We start from the raw sequence: 23,258 nt of genomic DNA on the forward strand, positions 1-23,258 counted from the left end.
GTAAATAGAATATGATTGAAAGATGACAATTCCAAACCCCGATAATATTTCATCAAAATTGAATTACTGCGGAGAATGCAATACTGTACCTAATTCGAAAAAAAAAATACTTTGCAATTAGTTTGACTTCTTTTTTTTTATTCTTTTAATTGTTTAGTATGAGTATGAGTACTAACAAAACACGTGGTCATGTTTTCAACTGTGGCATTATGTCACTTATCTTCTGGTATTTTAGATATTTTGTGTTCATCCATGCTTTCGCCTATTTAGATTATCATTGCAACATATCACATGCTTACTGATCATGTCATTATTGTTGTAATCCAATTGTTAATTTTCAGTAGTATCTTTTCATCTTCTATGCCATGCGCTATTAATGTTTCGTTGCGATGCACATGTCAAAAGAAAAGAAAAAAAAACCAAACGGCAAATTTCTTGAGGTCATCTTCCTACATTTTTTAAATGGGCGCACATTCGACAAGAATTTGAGAATTGATTTATTTATTGGTGCCACACTTTCAAGCTATGCTGAAGTGTCAACCCCTGTAATACTATGAAACATTTTGTGACATAAAATATAATTCAAGAACTTGTATCATATCAGAATGATTTGTATCACAAAATCAAAACAAGGAAAAGCAGAAATTACGCGGTGCGTAATATATGTCCCCACCGGAAGTAGCATTTTGTAGCAAAATGTACAATATAGGTCAAAAATAAAGGTCAAAGGTCAAAGAAGTCAAAGGTCAAAATTCTGTGTAGAAGTTTTGAAGCCCTCACCTAGTGCCATCACATAAAGCAAACGGAATCTAAATTGGGTTAGAAATGGCGAAGGAGTAGCATTTTGTAGCCAATGTACAATAAAATGTAGGTCAAAAATCAAGGTCAAAGGTCAAAGAAGTCAAAGGTCAAAATTCTGTGTAGAAGTTTTGAAGCCCTCACCTAGTGCCATCACATAAAGCAAACGGAATCGAAATCAGGTTAGAAATGGCGAAGGAGTAGCTTTTTGTAGCAAAATGTACAATACAGGTCAAAAATCAAGGTCAAAGGTCAAAGAAGTCAAAGGTCAAAATTCTGTGTAGAAGTTTTGAAGCCCTCACCTAGTGCCATCACATAAAGCAAACGGAATCGAAATCGGGTTAGAAATGGCGAAGGAGTAGCATTTTGTAGCAAAATGTACAATACAGGTCAAAAATCAAGGTCAAAGGTCAAAGAAGTCAAAGGTCAAAATTCTGTGTAGAAGTTTTGAAGCCCTCACCTAGTGCCATCACATAAAGCAAACGGAATCGAAATCAGGTTAGAAATGGCGAAGGAGTAGCATTTTGTAGCAAAATGTACAATACAGGTCAAAAATCAAGGTCAAAGGTCAAAGAAGTCAAAGGTCAAAATTCTGTGTAGAAGTTTTGAAGCCCTCACGTAGTGCCATCACATAAAGCAAACGGAATCGAAATCGGGTTAGAAATGGTGAAGGAGTAGCATTTTGTAGCAAAATGTACAATACAGGTAAAAAATCAAGGTCAAAGGTCAAAGAAGTCAAAGGTCAAAATTCTGTGTAGAAGTTTTGAAGCCCTCACGTAGTGCCATCACATAAAGCAAACGGAATCGAAATCGGGTTAGAAATGGCGAAGGAGTAGCATTTTGTAGCAAAATGTACATTATAGGTCAAAGGTCAATGTCAAAGGTCACAACTGAAATTCTGTGTAGAAGCTTCAAAGCTCCCATGTAGGGCTATCATATAAAGCAAACAGAATAAAAATTGGCTCATAAATGACAGAGAAGTAGCAAATTGAACATTGTGATCACACACGGGCCCACACACGGACACACGGACACACGCACGGACACACACACGTACGGAGCCCGTTTCATAGTCCCCTGCTCGAACTCATTCGGCGGGGACAATGGACCATAAGTTTCATATTTTGTATAATATATATATATATATATATATATATATATTTTTTTTTTTTTTTTTTTGGGGGGGGGGGGTAAAATTATTGTCATAAGAAAGTTCCAGAAACGTTAAGTTAAATTAAATTAAATCAAATCAAATCAAAATGGCATTTGAAAGTGGAATTATTAGAGTCAAGCAAGAGGGTCAGGTCTGGTGACTTTGTCCGATCCCTATACCGTGTTATTCTTTAAGTGATTTTAAAATCACTGTACATTTTTATCTTTGAAAGACCCAAATGTGTTCCCGCGTTGAAAGGGTCGATACATGTATTCACCTGTTCGTCGTATGGATACCTGGAGACATCCATGGCACACTGGGCTTTGATATTATGTGGCTGGATGTAGAAGATTGTTCCATCAGCGTACACCAAGGCTAGGATGTCGGTCACACTCTGTGTCGTCTCTACACTGTTATCCGGGGGAGGAAAAGAGAAAAGACACAGTTTATAGTCTCAATAGCCATGTGCAAGTGGATTATACATATATAATACATGTATATATAAATAATAAATATATACACTGTATATATATATATATATATATATCAAGGCTTGACACAAACTCTTCTCTTGTAGCCCATTCGGCCCATTAAAATCTGTCAATTTAACATTTTTGTATAACAATTGTGAGATATGAGAAAGGAAGGAGAAATCGGTGCGTAGCTTTGACATCATTATTCCTCTTACTGTTCCTCCTTCTCGGAAATGCACAAGAGCTGAAAAATTGGGAATCGAACCCGGGTCTTTGGCATGGAACGCCAACGCCTTAAACTGCTCGGCCACGGAGACGTCATAGCGGTTCAGGCAGACCCAAGCTCGAATACTAGTACCCGATGGTCCAACCTTTCAACCCTTTATGCGCATGTTCCTTTTTTGAGGCAGAGAGTTATAACTCTAATTAATTCAGGAGAAGTCAAAAAGCTGTTGTAGAGGTGATTTCTTTCTCGCACTAGATATATAGGCCTATATATATATATATATATAGACTGATTGATTGATCGATTGCAAAACAGTGTCTCTCTCACTCGAGAAAGGGTAATTTGTATTCATGTTATCAATAAGTCCTTATAAAGTTTTTGTAGAAATCGGAGTACATCAATGAAAATTTGGGAATTAAATTGGACACATAAGAACAGTTTTGAACTGAATAGATTTAGAGAGTATAATTGATTGGGAGCTCTGTGATTTAGAAGTTGACCAGCTCTGAATTTGTTTGGTACAAAACATTTTAATAATTCTAATTTCTCTCTTTCCCTCAAAAAGGCCCTATCCGCTTACAAGAAGCATGTTACTCTGTAAACAGGCATGCACTTTATACCAACAACTTGTCTAAATTAAAATATATAATAAGTAAAAACAAAAAATCGGTAGAAAAGTGAAAATTGGTAATCTTGTGTGTACAAACCCAAAGGAAAGCTGCTCAACGATAATCGACAAAGAGTTCTTAGTTTATCTGATTCCCTAAACTTGTTTACAATTCATATCTTCTCTCCTTTTCTTTTCTTTTTTTTTTTTGGGGGGGGGGGGATTCTATATCCCGAAATTTTTGCTGATCTCCTGTAATCTTTTTGTTTAAATACATGTAAATATAATATTAGAATGGGATTTCTTAACGAACGACTTTTTAACATATTCTTCGCTAAAATACGAATTATCCATCTAAAAGAGCACCGTTGACTGATCCAAATGGCGGGGAAACTCCTCTCTCTTTTCGCTGGTTGCCATCTGTCAAAATCATATTAAGTCTATACGCTATGACCATAAGGCCCACCTTATACCACATGAGATGGAACGATCCGTAAGAAAACGACAGCGGATAAGTGCAATGTATAACCATGCACATTGTTTCATGTTTTGTGATCCCACGCAAGGAACCATTTTTTCAGTATGACGCGCTCACAATTTTTCTTGCAATATCTGATCAGACGTAGAGCACTGAAAATTATGGTGAAATATTTCAAAGAGGCTCCGTATGACAACCCTGTCATGAAACAAATCTCCTTTACAACATCTTGCTATGTTGGTGAGGTGTATGAGGCGACAGAATATCTTCTTCAGTTTTATGATAACGAAGGCATTTAGCAGAGTACACCCACCGACAAACTCACAAAGGCTTAAACTAGTATCATCACAGGCTACAGCAGGGAAGTCAGAAATCTTCCATCATTTTTATCCCTCGTCTATTTCAGGCATTATTGAGCAAAGATGACTTTCCTTCAAACATTCTGCAGATTACAGTTTAAAAAATTCTCAGTTTGGACTTTCTGGAAAGCAGTGTGATCAGAAAAGTTGTTTACGAAATTCTAAACGTTGCATACCAGATCTCAATGTTCCCTCTTATGACGCATTATACGGCTCAGTTCCTTTCGCAATGTACATGTGTATAGTGATATGCAGGGTGTTTAATGATGAATTATTGGCATACATACAAACAAGACATATACAATTCCTATACCAAAAAAAAAGAGAATTGTATCTTTACGTTGGTCTCTTTCTGATGTGCAAAACGTCAAAAACTAAGGGAATTCATAAATAGCAAGTAGAAAAGGCAGAGTAACGATTCCATATGAAATGTAAAGCCCGCCGCTCATAATATACGACTCACGACTATACGACTGATAAACTTTGGATCCGAAATAGACGTGAATAAGAGAGACGAATTCATCCATGCGATGTTTAACTCATAAGTGGTATTATATGGATCATTTCAACGAATAATACCGCAGTACACACCTGAGATCAAGAGGACGTTATGGATAGATTAGATATATAACAATTAATAGAAAAGGAGGAACGAAATAAGTATTTACAGGCAGCAATTGCTTGACATCAGTGGTGACAATGAATGGGTAAAGTAGGACCTACTAGAATAGGAGGAGTAAAGTCATACTTCGTACCATTCCACGACCCGGTAACCTCGAGTGTGTTCGCTCTTTTTTGACCTTTCCATTCATCCGGGGTTGACAAAAGGATCCCTTTTTATTCGTATGTTGACAGTGGGTTGTTTGCATTGTGTTTGCCCATCATAATTATGAACTCAAAAATGAGAAGAGAGGTTCCCCGTCTTCTCTTCTTCACGGGAAAGAAATAAATCAGGACGGAAGAGATGCCTGTAAGAGGGAAACTGTTTTTCTTTTTTTTTTTTACGATACTAAATTCCTTACTCCTTGAATTGTTCTGTTTGTTCTATTCAAACGTCCAGTCTGTATATAATATGATAATACAGTTAAACAGTACAATCATGGTGTGAGGATCCCGACAAAAGCGTGTCCTCGTTTGTAACCGTGTATAGGTATCCATGTCACACGTACTCTCAGGAATTCGAATATACCATGTTCGATTCCTCATTCTCATCGTATTAGTTTCTCAGGAATTTGCTAACACGATGCTTCTCTCTATTTCTGGCATGTTGAATTATCATCCCCTGCATATGTCTGACCAATTCTGGCCAATAACAATCGATTGACGTCTTCTGTCTGAACACCACTGGTGCTACACGCTGAAGCAATAGTGATGTTTTGCTAAGGATCGATGACATCCGTTATTTTCATGAAGATTGTAGGAAAAAAAGTAAAGCCCTAAAGTATTGTACGTGGGAACAATTGGCAGTATGATTCATCCTCCCCTTGGTCGCCATAGGATGGTTTTTATGAGTACCAGACTTCTAATTCTACATACTTCTTCTGATACATTCCACCTGACTCGCTATAGTATTTTCATGGAAATGGACTCTTGTAGATTTGATGCTTAGACTTATTAGAAACAACAGAACAAAAAGGGGGAGAACCGCTTCATCAGTTGGTAAGACTGAGTGTATTTGGAAATGAAGATTCAAACATAGCAAGCTATAACAGAAGGACTAAGGATTTTGTCGCCAACTATGATATCTTCGTCTACGTTATACCTTGCCTATGATAGTGCAGCGTTCTTGTATATACGGGAAGTGGATGAATCATAAGACCCAGGTCCCGTTTCATAAAACTTTCTATCAGTGATAACTGCCACATTTCAGTGACAAATTTGCTCTTAGCCAATCAGATGCAAGGATTTTAGTAGTTTATAACAACTATGACAACTTGTCACTGATAACAAGCTTTATGAAACGGGGCCCGGTAAGTTATGAACGATATTGACTACCCCCTTTATTGATCTTAGTCCGCGCCGACTAGTTATTCTCAGGCCTTTGGAGAGTGTGCAATCTCTTTGAAATTATTATGTTCTGTATTCATAAGACCGCCGATTATACAAACTGCAATATTATATTCTCTCTGTGTGCAAAGCAGCATACAATGACACACTTATTACAATACAGTGTCGTTCTGTACCACTTCGAAAGACACTGTTTGCGCTCAAATTGAAATTGATATATTTCCGTGTCTTTCAATCTGGCGCACCTTTATTGCTTGTTACAGGGACAGAAGCATGGTACACTATTTTCCTGCATGCCCCACCTGTATTCTGAAGGGCTGTGGAGCCGGGAAATGTGCAAACGCCGGGAAATGTGCAAACGCCGGGAATTGTGCAAACGTCTCGCCGGGAAATGTGCAAACGCCGGGAAATGTGCAAACGTCTTGCCAGGAAATGTGCAAACGCCGGGAAATGTGCAAACGTCTCGCCGGGAAATGTGCAAATTTCATCAACGGGAAATGTGCAAACGTGACGCCGTGAAATGTGCAAAAGTTCAATTTTGCCGGGAAATGTGCAAAACGTCGCCGAAATTCTTCTTGTATTATATAACCAAATAAGAATGAGCAAGGATGGTTCTTTAACCCTAAAGGGGCCGGGCTTTTTTGGCTGTGCTCAGACCGCGGGGGGGGGGGGGGGGAGGGGAGGGGGAGGGGATGGACTCCGCCCCCCCCCCACCCCCCCCCACCCCCCCCCCCATGAGATCTCGGCCATTGGTGGTGCGATAGCGATAAAATTTCGCATGCGTGAGACCCACGTCATACTCTAGAAGATTGTGTCATAAGATTTTGTGAAACAATCAATTTTTAATTTTAATTAATTAATTATGCAAATTAAGCTCAAGATGATATTTTAGCCTAATTAAAAGCATTGAGAGTCTAATTTTTGATCTGTAAATCTGTTTTTGCATATTCAACAATTTTACCTCACATAAACTTCCAAAACTCATTTCAATTCTTATTTATTTCATTGTTTTCAGAATTTCTTATGTATTTCCTTGTTTTTTAACTTTTGGCTTTTTTTGTTTTTTCATTGGAAATTGTCACTGACCACTCTTCTACCATAATTAGCACAAAATTGATAAATGAAAGTGATTAATTGTAAAAATAATCAGGTTTTTATGACTTTCATGACAGAACATTATTTTCCATAGGAAACGTACACAAAATCACAAAATTGTGCCCGTTTTGGGGCGACATTCCGTTACAAAAATGGGCGTGGCTTCGCAAAAGTATGCGCGGACGTTGCAAATTTGGTCTCAAAAGTTGCGCGAGACTTGAACAAAGAAAATGAAGAAGCCTCGCGACGAGGCCTTCTCGCGTTACAGATTTATAGCGCGAAACGTCGAGGGGGGCGGATTCCGCCCCCCCCCCCCTCGCCCTTTTAGGGTTAAAGATATTGATGACAGGAATTCACGTTTAATGGCAGATCCAGGGAGGCAGGGCACGGGGACATAAGTGGGGAGGAGTCTTCAAATTGAAGCCTCAGAGTCCCTAAACTAGTGCTATGAAGACATTAATGACTGAAATTGCATGTTTGATTATGACGGATTCAGGGGTGTCCGGATCGCGGGGGAAGGGGTGAGGGGAGGAGAGGGATTTTCTACATTGTCAGTATCTTCTTGAAAAGTCTAGGACAGATTTTCACGAAACTTGTCAAATAGCCTCATTACGATGATATGATTTTATGAATTGAAATTGGCCCCCAATCCTCCCCCCCCCCCCCCCACCCCCGGCCGAAAGGGGGGGGGGGGGGGGAGTTGAAGCCTCAGAGTCTCTAAACTCTGGATTTTTAGTAGTCTTTTTCTGTCGTAAAAAAAAGAAGAAGATAGAGCTAAGTTAGTGCCTTGTATGACTGAAATTTCATGTTTGATTATGGCAGATCCAGGGGTGCCCTGATTGGGGGTGGGGGGAGGGGAAGTGATGGAGAGGAGGGGGATTGTACACATTTACTGCATCTTCTTGATAAATCCCAAGAAGGATTTTCACCAAACTTCGCAGATACCATCTTTACGGTGATATGGCCTTATATGGTAAACTGAGCTCCACCCCCTCCCACCGCCAGAGGGGGGGGGGGGGGGGGGGAGGAGTTGAAGTTTTAGGTCCCTAAACTCTGGAATCTGTAATCTTCTTCTGTTGAACCGAAGAATATGGAACTACGTTATATGAAGACACTACAGTTACTAAAATTTCAGGTTTGATTATGACGGGTCCAGGAGCGCGCTGATAAGGGGTGTGAGGGGGATTTTCCACATTTTCTGCATAGTCTTGTAAAATATATGACGGATATTTGCCAAACTTGGCAGATATTATATTTATGGTGATTCGGTCTTATTTTTTTTTTAATTGAATCCCCCTCCCCCCCTCCGCCGACGAGGAGGGGGGGGGGCAGAGTCCCTATTCTCTTGATTTTTTTTTTTTACTTCTGTCGAACCGAAAAAGTTAGTGCTGTAAAGACATTAATGACCGAAATCTCGTGTTTGATTATGGCGGGTCTAGGTGTGCTCTGATCGGGGGTAGGTGAGGGTGAGGGGGAGGGGGTGCTGTTCGTTATTCCGAAGGTTCGCTGTTCCGAAGGTACGTTATTCCAAAGGGTCGTTAATCCGAATTACGCAAAGTCCCTATACCCAGAGGTTCGTTAATCCGAAAATGAAAAAGGGTTCGTTAATCCGAAAATTTGTGGCGTTATTCCGAAGGTTCGTTATTCCGAAGACTGGTTAATCCGTAAATGAAATTCGGAACAATGAACCTTCGGAATAACGAATCTTAGGAATAAAGAGCCTTCGGAATAACGAACCTTCGGAATAACGAACTGTAACCAGGGGGAGGAGGGGGATTTTCACAATTTTCTCCATCTTCTTGAAAAATCTATGACGAATTTTCACCAAACTTGGCCATAGCATCTTTATGGTGATAGTACTGTAAATACAGTTAATGCATGATGTAGGCTCAAGTTTACAATGACAGATGAAGGAATGCCCAAAAAAGGTGAGTGGGTAGGAAGGAGGCTTAATTTTCACAATTTTTGTCTTTTTCCTGAAAACTCAAGACGCATCCCTCGGATAATAAAATCATATATCAGCTTAAAAAAAAAAAAAAAAAAAAAACACTTCTGCACAGAAATAATGGAGCTAATAGAGTGCTGGTGCCTGTTATGGTAAGTTAATTAATGAATATTAATGTTAAGTGCGGCGGAGGCGGATTTGTCACATATTCAGCTTCTTCTTGAAACCCTTATATACTAGATATTTGCCAAGCTTTATCTGGTGATATGACCTCAATTTGTCTAAATGAGCACTGCCCCAACTCTAAAGTGGGCATGGTGGGAGGAGATGGAACCCCCCCCCCCTCATCTCCGCCCCTTGAACTTGAAAGGGACCAACACGAGGGGCGTGGGGTCGTTCGGGTGGAATTCAGAATTTTATTGAAAACCCTATACATATGGAAAAAAAACGGAATACATACTTTTTAAAGAAATTTTCTATACAAACAAGAGTAATAGAACACAATCTTATCACATTTTTAGAAGGTAGATCTATACTTTGATGAAATTTCACTTCTGCTTACTAAATGACGTGGGGGCTACCCTGGTCTTATCCCTAGCTTTGGGGAAGGGGAACAACTTGGACTTGTTGCCCCTTCGAACAAAGTGGGATTCTATTACCCTAGAGATGCTACCTCTCACGTTCCGTGGAAATCCGTCAAAGATTTCTCAAGAGGACGCAAAATATGTGAAAATCCCCCTCCTCCCCCTCAACCCCCCCCCCTCCCCGATAAAGACACCCCTCGATCCGCCACAATCAAACGTGAAATAAAATTTCAATGTCTTCATAGCACTAACTAAGCTCTCTTTTCCGGTTTGACAGAAGAAGATAAAAATTGAGTTTAGGGACGCCGAGGCTTCAACCCCCCCCCCCCCCTTAAGCAGTGTGTGTGTGTGTGTGTGTGTATGGGAGGGGGCTCATTTTAACAAATTTAAGAAACCGTAAAGAGGCAATCTGCCAATTTTGGTGAAAATCTGTCGTAGATTTTTCAAGAAGGTGCTGAAAATGTGGAAAATTCCTCTCTTTGCCCTCACCCCCTCGATCTGGAGACCCCTTGATCCGCGCCATAACCAAACACGAAATTTCATTCATTAACGCTGTGTCTTCATAACACTAACTTAGCTCTATCTTTATCGGTTTGACAGAAGAAGATTAAATTCCAGAGTTTAGGGACGTTGAAGCTTCAACCCCCCCCCCCCCCCCCCTTCGGCGTTGGGGGAAGGGGGGGGGGGGGAGGCTCATTTGAACAAATTAAGATCATAATTATTACCATAATCTTGCTATCTGTCAAGTTTGGGGAAAATCCCTCATAGATATTTCGAGAAGATGCTAAAAATGTGGAATATTTTTTTTTTTTTTTTGGGGGGGGGGGGCATTGAAACCTGGCCCTTGACCCTTAACCTTTGACCTTTGACCTTCTGGCTGGAAATTTCCCGGAAAATCTCCATTAGGTAATGCACGTATATATTAAGTTTTAAAACTAATAATGCAAGCATTGCATATACTAGTATATGAGGGAAATAGTAAAATTTTGAGGAGTTGACCTTGACCTTTGACCCCCTGACTATTGACCCACGACCCCTAAATTCCCTAGATAATCCCTGCCAGTCAGTACATGCGTATGCACCAAGTTCCATGAAGATACATTGAACCATTTGCGAGAAAAGTGATATTGCAACATTTTCACTCACCTTTGACCTTTTGACCTTTGACCTTATGACATGAAACTCTCTTTGGAGAATCTTTACGCAGTAGTACATGTCTACACTAAGTTTGAAGAAAATACCTTTGGGCATTGCATAGATATGGGGGAAATAGCAACATGTTTAGCATTTGACCTTGACCTTTTGACCTTTGACCTCTTGCCAATGTCACTAAGATCTACTCAACTAATTGTCTCATCATACATCATCCTTGGACCAAGTCTGGTGAAAGCTACTTCATCCAGTTTTGAGTTATCACGTAAACAGATACATTTTAGGATTTGACCTTGATCTTTGACCTTTGACCTCTGTCCGATTTCACTAGAGTACTTATCAAGTAATTGTCCCATCATACATCATCCTCCGACAAAGTTTGGTGAAATTTGCTCGATCCAGTCTTGAGTTATCGCGTAAACGGATACAATTTCATGATTTGACCTTGACCTTTGACCTCTGACCTTAGGCCGATTTCACCCAAAATCTTATCAAATAATTACCCCATCATACTTTATACTTGGACCAAGTTTGGTAAAATTCCAGTCAATATTACTCAAGTTACCGCGTAAACGAAAGCGGACGGACGTACGGACGGACGGACGGACAACCCGAAAACATAATGCCTCCGGTACCACTTCGTGGCGGAGGCATAAAAAGACAGATGGTCGCTAAGACAGGTGGTAAAGATGGTAATGGTTCGTGCGCAGCTTTGATTGAGAGTTTCTCTTCCATCTCTACATAATATAGGTGAAATGAATGGTTTGCACATTTCCCTGCGACGTTTTGCACATTTCCCGGCAAAATTGAACATTTGCACATTTCCCGGCGTCACGTTTGCACATTTCCCGTTGATGAAATTTAGAGATTTGCACATTTCCCGGCAAGACGTTTGCACATTTCCCGGCGTTTGCACATTTCCCGGCGAGACGTTTGCACATTTCCAGGCGTTTGCACATTTCCCGGCGTTTGCACATTTCCCGGCTCCACAAGGGCTCGATCCTTCCCTAAAATTCTTTCTCAAACTTCCGCCTTCTGTGTGTCAAAGTGGTGCTGTGTTCCCATCCATGTAAAAGTTCACGGATGGGATATTTCTGGCTTTACCAGTCGTAACTTAAGATAGACTAATGTTACCTCAGAATTAGCCTTCACTACCATTTCACCAGTCTATCTCAGTCAACGAAAAAAGAAAGAATGCTCATATTTTGTTTGATTCCATGTTGCATGTCTGTTCTGTATAACAGAGGGAAATCGCCTCTCCCCAGTCTGTAATCATCCTTCATAATGATAAATTTGGTAACATGCTATAATTCTGCATAATGTCATACTCATACGTTTGCAAAAAGTAAACAAGCAAATAAAAAAGCGAAGCAAGTGTGCTTAACGGTTCAACACAACTACAAAAAAACAACAACGTGATGTGATCAAGAACCAATCATATCTATCTTATATACCTGTTGTACAAAACGACATCAGGCTTCCACAAACTAGAGATGGGAATCCTCAACACGTCCACGTTGCTGTAGTCTTCCGGATTCCACACCAGGCGGGAGTCGCTCCACATCTGGAATCATCATTAGTGTTGTGAAAAAAAAGATGGAAATTTGGAGTACTTGCAGGGGGGAAATATTTTTGTTATGATCATCAGGCTGTCTTCAGCATGCAGCAATTGCATAGGATCTCTATTTTGTTACTGGGGATATATAAAGACTGTATGAATTATCATGTGCGAAGATATATCATTATGTGATATACATAAAAGATGTTATTCATAATGATCAAGATTCCATGTGTTTAGATAGATAGATTAGATAGATTAGATAGATAGATAGATAGATAGATAGATAGATAGATAGATAGATAGATAGATAGATGGGTAGATAGATAGATAGACAGACAGATAGATAGATAGATAGATATAGATTGATAGATAGATGGATATATAATATGTTTGAATTATCATGGGGAGGGAATTGTCTATAGGTTGGCTGTATCAAGTTTTTCATACCATAATCTATATATACGAGTTTTTTGCATGCTTCTGTATACCATTATTCTCTCTCTCTCCCTCTCTCTCCAATGCAGCTCATGAGTCTCATCGAATACAATCAACCAGTAGCACACAGACACATACATTTTGAAGCCCCAGGCAGAGACTCTAACTCTCCCTCTTTCGACAGGAGATCTCCCGCCGAAAGCCCATTTTTGCAAAATCTCCTGTTCTCCCGCTTGAGATCTAATTTCTCCCGCATGAAATAATTTCTAATACTTAGTGTTATCGTATATTTAAAAACAAGCCTTAGATAGCACGAGAAAGCATCTAGAACCCTAGAGCTGGACCCCGGCCACAAGGAACTTCGCGCACATGAGTTGGAGTCTCCCGTTTGCTAGGGGTTTCAGGCGGGAGAACCTCCAGATCAGAAGGTGCTTGGGGTTGGAGTCTCTGCCCAGGTGCACATTGCCACTAGTGTAATTTAATGCCCTGCAGGGAAAATGAGTACAGATAGAGGGCCATCACGCGAGAAACAACAAGAGACTCACTGCTTGACTTTCTTTGTTCTTGAAAGACAGTAGTAAAAATATCCCAAGGGTCTTGTAGTAAGACTACTATTGAAGGTACGAAGAGAGCTACCGAAAAAAAAAAAAAAAAAAAAAAAAACAACAACAACAACAATGAAGAATCTTGGAACGTCAACATTTTCCAATAAAATTATTGTTTGGTTTGTTGTTGTTGGGTTTTTTTTTTTCTTTTTTGACTCACCAACGTCTCCCACACATCAATTTCAATTCTGCCTTTGAATAGTTCCTGCAAAATCAAGAAAAGGAAAAAAAAAAAACAATCAGGTTAATTTCTGAATTGTAAGCGCAATTACACGTTAAAAAATAAAACAAAACATACGTTTATAAAGATAACAAAACAGTCTACCAAATCAGTTATATTAAGACCACAACTCTATAGTACAGAACACTAAATAAACTAGATATCTGCTCAACAAACAACATCAGCGAAACTGTGAGAAATTTAGTTCCGTTTTTCGACAAAACATAACACACCAGAAAAAAAATGACAAAATGATATTTGTTTATTTGCTAAATCGTTGTAAACTCTTTGTCTTTCGCAATGTGCCGTTTACAACATTTTTTTTTTACTCACAGAAAAGAGAATGAAGTGTATGCTATGTTCTGTCGAAAAATGAAAATTAATCTAAAGGGAATTGAAATGAACTGTTGATTATTCACCCTAAAGTTTCCAATAAACTTATGGAGACTCAGGGAGGTATGCAGGACTATATGAAGCTCAGGTTATTCATAGATATTGAAAACATTATTTCTCAGTGCTCTCGAATGTTTTGAAATGCAGCGCCACGTTCATGATCGCATTACATCAGGCAACTGATAACAGCCTTTTGGATTTATGCATAGTAGACATAATATTGACATGATGGGATCTATGACCATAATAATGATGATAATAATGATGATAATATTATGTTCTTCAATCAAATGAAAATACTCACAACATCTGCGATGGCTCGCAATGTCGGTGAAAACGAAATGTTGTGCATTTTGTCAAAGTGCGGAATGAGATCCTTGTCATAGTTACTAAAGAGATCATCTCTCAGCCGCTTGTGGTCTGCAGGAATGAACGAAGGGGGAAAATCAGACGACGGGGCGGGGACAATTATTTAAGATCATATTATTATTGTCACAAAGCTCCCATTTCACGAATATCTTACTCGCAGCGACAATTTTGTCACAATGATGACAGTATGCATGCATCGAAAAATGTTACCATTTGAAGACTACACATTTCTATCGAGAACACAGAAGCGAGCTCCTCCCCGCTAGTGACTAGTATATGAAAACTTAGCATAAATACAATAATTATCTTATGAACAAGGTTTCATCTCTATCTGTACTCTTCAACATAGCTTATATACTAAGGTCTTAAGTGAGTTTTCCATAGATTCTTTTTCAGAAATGTCATAAAAATATGCTCCATTTTTTTTATCGCATGTGATTCTTCTGCAAATGAAATAACAGATCCTGTTTTATATTACTTTTTCAATGAGGTACGTTTTATCAGTATTGGAATTTATGTAAAATCTAGTGTGTTTTTTCTACAGTGTAATCTCTTTATGAAGTAATCATTTGAGTTCAGATTTCCCTCTATATTAACAATATGGTATGATGAAGCTTGAGCAAACTCAAAAATATTTTTCTTCAAAAACACATTTATCCATTTAATGGCATACATATCATCAAAGAGCATCTCATGCTTTCTACAATTTTCCTCAATAGTCACAAGCATTCTTTCAACCAAAATTCAACCAATTCTGAAGAACAAATTGAAAGTGAAAGGATCTATGAATTCAGCGTTGTATTGCCAACTTTGCTGTAGAATGCTAAAATTCTAAAACTTGAACTTGAACCTGAAAAAAAAAATGGTTACAGTTCGTTATTCCGAAGGTTCGTTATTTCGAAGGCTCTTTAGTCCGAAGGTTCGCTATTCCAAAGGTTCGTTATTCCGAATTTCATTTTTGGATCAACGAACCCTCGGAATAACGCCACAAATGTTCGGATTAACGAACCCTTTTTCATTTTTCTGATTAACGTACCTGTATAGGGAATTTGTGTGTTTCGGATTAACGAACCTTCGGAAAAACGAACCTTCGGAATAACAAACCTTCGGAAAAACGAACAGCACCCAAAAAGATAACCTCAGTATCTTACTCATATCTATTACTTAAGCAAACGTAATTTCCTTTAAAAACAAAACAAAACGACACACACACAAAAAAAGGTGTCATATTGACTCAAAGGCATCCGGCCAATCGTCGTCATTTCTTCGAGTTTCTTTCTTGACTTTACCCAAATCCATAATGACTTCCATTTTTTACCAAATTACCAATGAGAGAGCACCCCCCCCCCCCCGTGTTCTCCTGATTGGCATTGAAAGAAAGAAGACTACAGCTGGGGGGGGGGGGGGGTCGTAAAAGAAGAAAAAAAAAAGATGAATACCTATCCCGTTTGGTCGCTTCAAAAATATCTGTTTTCAATTTTGAACCCCCCCCCCCGCCAAAAAAAAAAAAAAAAAAAAAAAAAAGAAGTCCTAGCTACGTGTCTGGACTTATGGACGCAGTTATTCTCTTCACTGCAGGCGACATGTTATTTCCCCCCTGAGTGCTTTGCTTGTTATAACACACTTTAGCACTTCCCGCCATCTTTTCCCCCCATTTTCTTCGTTTGTCCGTGTGTTTATTCGACCGTGTGATATGCAAACGCGACGAGTGTATCTTTCAAGCTGAAATGAATGCTCTGGATCAAAGGTCCATTTGCACCAGCAAGTTTGACTGTCTCCCTTTCTCACACAAATAGTAACACACGAAAACGTGTGTAAGAATTTCACAACTCTAGGTGGACAAGAAAATAAGAGTATGATACAATGTACGGTTGCCGCTATTGAATCATGAGCACCGAGCATACGAATGAATTCCTTACAGAGAACACTGCATCATTATCAATTAACTTAAACCAATATGCTTCTAATCTCCCAAAACTACACAGAAACTAAGGACAATTCTACAGTTGAACAAGACTACAATTATTGCCAAAGGAGGGAACAAAGTATAGGCCTAGAAGATATTTAAAATCTCGAAAGGAGGATGGTGGAGGATTATTAAATACAAACCTTGGCAGGTGGCACCACTCAAAAGAGCCAAACTAATAGCAACAGCACACAAAGACATCATCTTGATGGAATGTGTTTGATGTCACGTCTGAAAAAAAAAATCGAAATATAACAAGAATGGCAAGATGATTGAACTGCCCATTGCACCTTGAGTTAACAACAACAACAACAACAACAACAACAACAACAACAACAAAGGCATGATGACAATTTCTAAGCAACCACTGCTGGTACAAGAAGGAGATAAACATAAAACAGCAGAAACCCCAAAACAACAAAAACGCTCTTTATCGAAGATTTTATTTTACTTTTTTTTTTTTCAGAGAAATAGAGGAGTATGGTTATAACGGCAATGAAAGGAATTCTGAAAGTTTGGCAATGCTGATAATTAAAACGATGGTATGAATACGGATCACCAGTTGTACTATATCACCATGAGTGTTACTTCATCATTAATATTGCGTCATCGCTCTTTCATTTGCCATCGTTTCCACTGTTCTCTTTGACTAATAGTAAAAGACGAGTTCACAGTATTATATGCATGGATTGAGTGAATGCAGTGGTATTAGTAGAACACACCACTGACAATCCCTTCACAAGTTATCAATTTTTAAAGTTTATATAAACACGCTACAATTAACTATATGCAGATGTCAATGACATTCACACATACTGACAGACAAATCATTTGTGCAAACTTGATACGAGTCATTTAGTGATGAAATTCGCAACTATATAGCAAAATAGTCGAGGCAAAATGTCATGCCGTACATCGAGCATGAGTGTTTGGAAGTCAAATCGACTTCTTCACATCTACACATGCTTTTTTGCAGTGACTGTTGAAAGTGTATACATTCTAGTACTGCTTAAAGGACAAGTCAACCTTCATATACATAAGGATTGAGTGAATGCAGCAATATTAGTAGAACATATTAATGAAAGTTTGAGGGAAATGGGACAATCCATTAAAAAGTTATGAATCTTTAAAGTGTCTGCGCAGTCAGTGCTGGATGAGAAGACTACTACGGTGTATGATGTCACATGCGTACAACGATATAACGAAAATAAGAAGAGAATTTCACAAAACTTTACTTTTTGAATAAAGTGCACTTTTCTTCGACTTTTTACTGACGTATGTTAAGGGTTATATTATTCCCCCTACCTTCTGAAAGACAGAAGTCGAGTGTTCTTTTGTGATGCGAGAAAAATGAAAATTTGTTGAATTTTCTTTATTCTTTCTTTATATCGTTGTACACATGTGACATTACAAGCTATAGTAGTCTTTTAATCCAGCCGTGACTTAGCAGAAATTTCAAAAATTCATCAATTATGAACGGATTGTCCAATTTTTCTCAAACTATCACTGATGTGTTCTACCAATACTGCTGCATTCACTCAACCCACATGTCTATAAAGGTGAACTTGTCCTTAAACTTAACCTCACGTGTGGAGTCGGTCGTTGACAGGAATTGAAACTAATGTCTTTCCCTTACTTCTCCCAACATGTGCAGCCTAACATACATAAAACGTGGTTTCCAGCAGTGCAATTACAGCTACAAGCAATTCCTTCTGCCGAGAGGGACAAAGTGGGTTAAACATCTTGCTTATAGCGATCATGAGAACCCAGGGCTTTTGAAAAGGGGGGTGATGGTCAAATATCACTTGTAATGTGGATCGAGCGAATGCAGCATTATCAAAAAAAAAAAACAAAACACACAGGCGAAGTTTGAGGGAAATAATTGCATGATATGCTCAAAAGTTGTTAATGTTTAAAGTTTTGGTGCTGCCAGTATAGACTACAGTTCGTGACATCACTGCAAAACAAACAAAGGAAATTCGACATGATAATTTTCTTTTTCTTTTGAGCATAATAAATGAGCACTACGACTTTTCTCTTTCATATCGCATGAGGAATAAATAATATTTCCGTAACATGATTTTGGTTGTAGCAAGACGAGGAAATGTGTACGTTTCATTAAAAAAAAAAGAAGAAAGAAAGAATTATGTTCGGATGTCATTCCCCTTTTTCATAAAGTATGAGGCCTCCAAACTCCACCACATTGCTCCAGTTGCATGGGCACATACGTGGGTATTGTTCTACCTCTACCGATCTTCCAAAGTTGTATCTTCCGATTATTCCATAGTTTCTTTGTTGTTGTTGTTGTTGTTTTTTTTTTAGTTTTTTCGCTCCATCTTCCATCTAAACATCACAATCACAGAACCAAGTCATTAAAGCGTTGTTATGTAAATGTTATTATTTTACTTCTTCTTCTTCTTGTCTATATACCCTGCATGCACAGTAGTGTTATTGACTCCAAATGAAATAGAACACTTTGTGTACACTGATAATGATCTACATAATGTTTCACAAGACACAACTCCATTGTTTGCATTTCTTTCTTTATCCTTTCTCTTTTACATGAATCAATAAAGTTGAAGGATACATTAAATCAGCCTACACAGTATTGTTGTATCCCCTTCTTTGGAAATAATATATGGCCAGAATCTGAACAAAGAAAGAAGACGAAAAGAAACAGATGCTTGTTAATGTGGGGGCTATAGTATTACCTAGCGAGAGAGTGAGAGAGGGAGGGGGGGGGGAGAGAAAGAAAGAAAGAAAGAAAGAAAGAAAAAGTCATCATCACATAATATACACATATTTAAACACATACACTAACATGTATAAAGATTCCACCCAACCAAGTACACCTGGGCCCTGTTTCACAAAAGATATTTATAGGATAACAGCTCTTGCTGGAATGGCAATTTCCAATGGAAACAACCAATCAGGAAGCTGGATTCTTGACGTTACCATGGCAAGAGTTGTTATCATAGCAACTTTTTATAAAATGGGGTCCTGAGGCCGACAATAACACACAATAAGAGATGTCAATTTGAGACGCGTCCTGTTGAGGAGGGATGGTGGTGGTGATGAGGATTGAGCTTTTAAGTTTTTGCGAGATACTATGAAACCACTCACGAAATGTTACTCAGCATACCATTCTAAAGCAGAAGAAGAAATTCAAAGTTTAATTGATGAAAATCGGTCTTTACTGGCTGATATATCCAAAAAGCAAAGAAAAACAAAGCGATCCTATAATAAAAATGTGGGTCCCACCTTTTAGTAAGATCGTCTTGTTTTGGATATCTCAGCCATTTCGCAACTAAATTTCACCAAATAAACGTTGAATTCCTCTTTGGATTACATGTTCTTTCATATTTTCATAACAGGTTTCTCATTATCTCATAAAAAGGTTAGAAATCCGGAGCCAGGTCTCAACTAAGAACTTTACCTCCCCTTTAAAATCTAAAAGCAGGCATGGGGGGTGACCTCCCTGATGCAGGGATGATTGACGCTGGTGTAGATCCCGAGTAAGGATGGGGTAATACGAGAATAGCACGAGCTTGAGGGTCGTAAGGTCATGTTATTCCCACCGACTTGAAATTCAATGCGAGTGCTGCAAAATAATGGTCATTCCCACGGGTTCATGTCTATATCTGTGACACAGCTTGGGCATATAACCATATTAAAATGAACATACAGTTTGTTACATTTCTAAAAACGTCTTATCTCTCGAATTCTTATTTAAAAAAATCCCTCATAACATAATCAAATAATCAAACAAGCCAAACTAATTTCATGCATTTCATAATAGGATTTTGTAGTTCGCGTCGTTCAAAAGACGCAACAACAGCAACAATAAAGAAAATCACATTAAGCTCCCAGACGCACTGCAATAGATGGACATTGCATGGAATCTGAACGTAAACAATATTTCAGCCACAATAGAAAACTCAATTGCGATACTACCACAGATAGGCTACACGGGGTTGTCGTTTGATTGTTTGTTTGTATGTATATGTATGTATGTTTGGTTGTTTGTTTACATGTTTTGTTGTGTTTTTTTTTTTTTTGTGGGGGGGGGGGGAGGGGGTGGGGGTCAAAGAGATTGCGTATAGCGTTGTTGAACAATGTTTCCAGCCTGGAAAATTCGGGCTGCTTAGTCACTGGTGCAATCCGTGTCTGTAATATTCTGTACATATGGGTTCTGAAAAAAAAAAAAAAAAATGAGGACTGAATATAAACGCTAGAATTAACGCTCATGATTGATTAAATATGTGAAAAGCCTCTGTGGCGGGATTTACCATGCTCAATATTTCCCGTAGACACCAGCATGAGACTAACTATTCAGAAAACACTTTATTTTGTAATATATATATATTTTATACATATATATATATATATATATATATATATATATATATATATATAGCTATATATGTATATATATATACATATGTATATACGTACATACATATATATGTTGCTAGATATCTTGATAGTGACAGCATGATTCTAAAACATTTTTTACACTGTATAATGAAAGTGTGCAAACGAGTTATCTCCCCTATGCTGCAGAAGCACGCAAAGAACACGAATGAAACTATGCTGCAAGAAATGAGAGTCGTTTTCAAACCTCTCATTGTTCCTTTCCAAGTTTCGCTGTTAGAAGGTGTAAGCCAATTTCGTGGTTATTGTTCGTTTTAAAGGTTCGTCAGTCTCAAGGTTCGCTATTTTCAATTCAATTCAAATTTATTTTTCATTTCCATCAAATAAGCAGAGAAAATTATATACAATGTATAAACAGAACATATTTGTAATGATTGCAAAAACGTAAACTAACAAAGTACATGTGATTATGAGTAACAAAATGAAGAAAACATAGTTATATATATATATTTAATGCATAGTACAAATTATATAAGAATGGGAATGGAAATGGAGGGTCCCACTAAAAAGCAAAGCTTGTACGATATGGAACCCTCAGAAAATACGAAAACGAATACTGAACTAATGAAACTACGAATAAATATAAAACAAAATCAAAGGAACCAATGTCAATTGACATTCCGAAGGTTCATTTAATAGTCCGAAGGTCTGTTAAAACGAATTAATGATTCCGAGTGTTCGTTAGTAAGGGCCACATCCATATTCTCTTCATTTTCTGATTAACGAACCTCATTTCATTTTACGATTAACGAACATTCGGAAAAACACCACAAAATAATGTTTGGATTAACGAGCATCTTATAGGTATAAGGAATTTGTGTGTTTCGGAATAATGAGGATCTTCGGAATAATGAACCTTATGATTTCAATTTCGGATTAACAAACCTTGGAAATAACAAACATCATCCAATTTCGTAATGCACGACTGGAATGCGACAGAAATGATGAAATGAAACTCATTTCCGAGAGACTTCTAAATGCTGCCAGTATAAAAGCTATTTCCCTCCGGATGGTTAACGATGAACCTACCTCTGTCATATCTCTTTACTGACCTGTTCAATTCTTTGCGACAAGGACAACCGTGTTGTTACGATGGTAACCTACACTTCCTTTGTAATCGCTGTCGGCTTCAAAAGGAAGAACGAGAGACAGAGATCTGGTATCAAATGGAGACCAAAAAGGAAATTAAACGAATCAAAATGCCGTCTATGTTTTCACTGGCACGTTTCACAAGGTGTTCTTATTATGTCTGCATGGTGAGACCTGAAAGATGGAAGTTACCCATCTCCCTGTATGTATAGCGTGCGAGGTTGTATAAAAAAAAGAATGCGCCTGTTTGTGCTTGTGTGTGTTTGTGTGACTGGATTTTTTTTTAATGTTTTATACATTGTGTGTGTTTATTCAAGCAAGCGTTCCGTAGACCAGCGGAATCGATTTACAGGTGGATGCTAACCCCAGAGGTTATCGTTCTAGTTTCGGGTGTTGTTGTTGTTGTTGTTTTTTTTTTTCAGTTGACATTTCCTGGCAACATAATACACAGGGCTGCCTTGCTCATTACAGACTAATAACCCGAACAACATGATTACTGTAGTGAAGCCTGCCTACACTCTAGATACACGTATAGGTCAGGTGTGTATGTGGTGGTGGTGGTAAGCGGGGGTGGGGGTGGATATGGGTTGGCCAAGAGGCAGTGCTGGACTCCCCCCCCCCCCCCACACACACACATTATGGACATAAAAACAACAGAATTTGATGATGATTCTTTGAAATAAAATATGAAAGAGTGTAGCAGAAACTTACATTACAATTGCAATCTAGTCAGACAAGCATAGTATGTTTTCTATTCTTAAGCCCCCCTTTTTTTCCCTGTCTCAAAGTGCAAGGTGGTATAATATTCTTAAAAGAGATCATTTACTTTTGGAGTAAAGGCAGATACCCACTCCCTCTATCAAGGAGCTATCTTGTTATATAGCACTTGATACCACCGTTTGATATTATAGGTTTTCCCGGCCAATTTCGTAAGATTGTCATTCCTTTTCATTTCTTTTTTTTTTTTGTCATGTCATCACATTGATTTCTCTATCAGTAATTTATATCTTTATTTTCATTAAGATCATTATTATTGTGTTAGTAGTCTTCATTTAACATCTTTAAACCTTTTTTTTTTCAATTATGATCATCATGTTGCGTTGTGATCTTCATTTTACATACTTATTTGTGATCCAAAACGTAGACGTTTTTAACATGCAATTTGAAACGCACCACAAATGATATACTTTAAGATGGACGTCGTACAGGCTTAATTTGAATGCTCCATTTAGGAATTCGTTTGCTCATTTATGCGAGTTTAGATACCCGGAAAGAGATAGCGACAGGTGGAGACGATGTTGAATAACCA

General features: G+C 38.3%; 1 protein-coding gene across 3 annotated transcripts in view; it reads right to left on the reverse strand.

The window, feature by feature from the left end:
* The window catches only part of LOC140232689 (neuronal acetylcholine receptor subunit alpha-6-like), a 31,896-nt gene that overhangs the window by 6,853 nt on the left and 1,785 nt on the right, over window positions 1-23,258 (reverse strand). The window contains exons 2-7 of one of the 3 annotated variants that reach the window (XM_072312804.1): window positions 21,913-21,987; window positions 16,570-16,657; window positions 14,396-14,511; window positions 13,639-13,683; window positions 12,332-12,441; window positions 2,229-2,361 (exon numbers count right to left, since the gene is read on the reverse strand). In XM_072312804.1, coding sequence (XP_072168905.1) covers window positions 2,229-2,361; window positions 12,332-12,441; window positions 13,639-13,683; window positions 14,396-14,511; window positions 16,570-16,630 — 465 coding nt within the window. In that variant the 5' untranslated portion in view covers window positions 16,631-16,657; window positions 21,913-21,987. Of the gene's footprint in view, window positions 1-2,228; window positions 2,362-12,331; window positions 12,442-13,638; window positions 13,684-14,395; window positions 14,512-16,569; window positions 16,658-21,912; window positions 22,017-23,258 lie in introns of all 3 variants that reach the window. The other 2 variants (XM_072312803.1, XM_072312802.1) reach the window with 2 other exon arrangements.

The sequence above is a fragment of the Diadema setosum genome, chromosome 9 (assembly GCF_964275005.1).
Source record: "Diadema setosum chromosome 9, eeDiaSeto1, whole genome shotgun sequence".
Classification (NCBI taxonomy): Eukaryota; Metazoa; Echinodermata; class Echinoidea; order Diadematoida; family Diadematidae; genus Diadema; species Diadema setosum.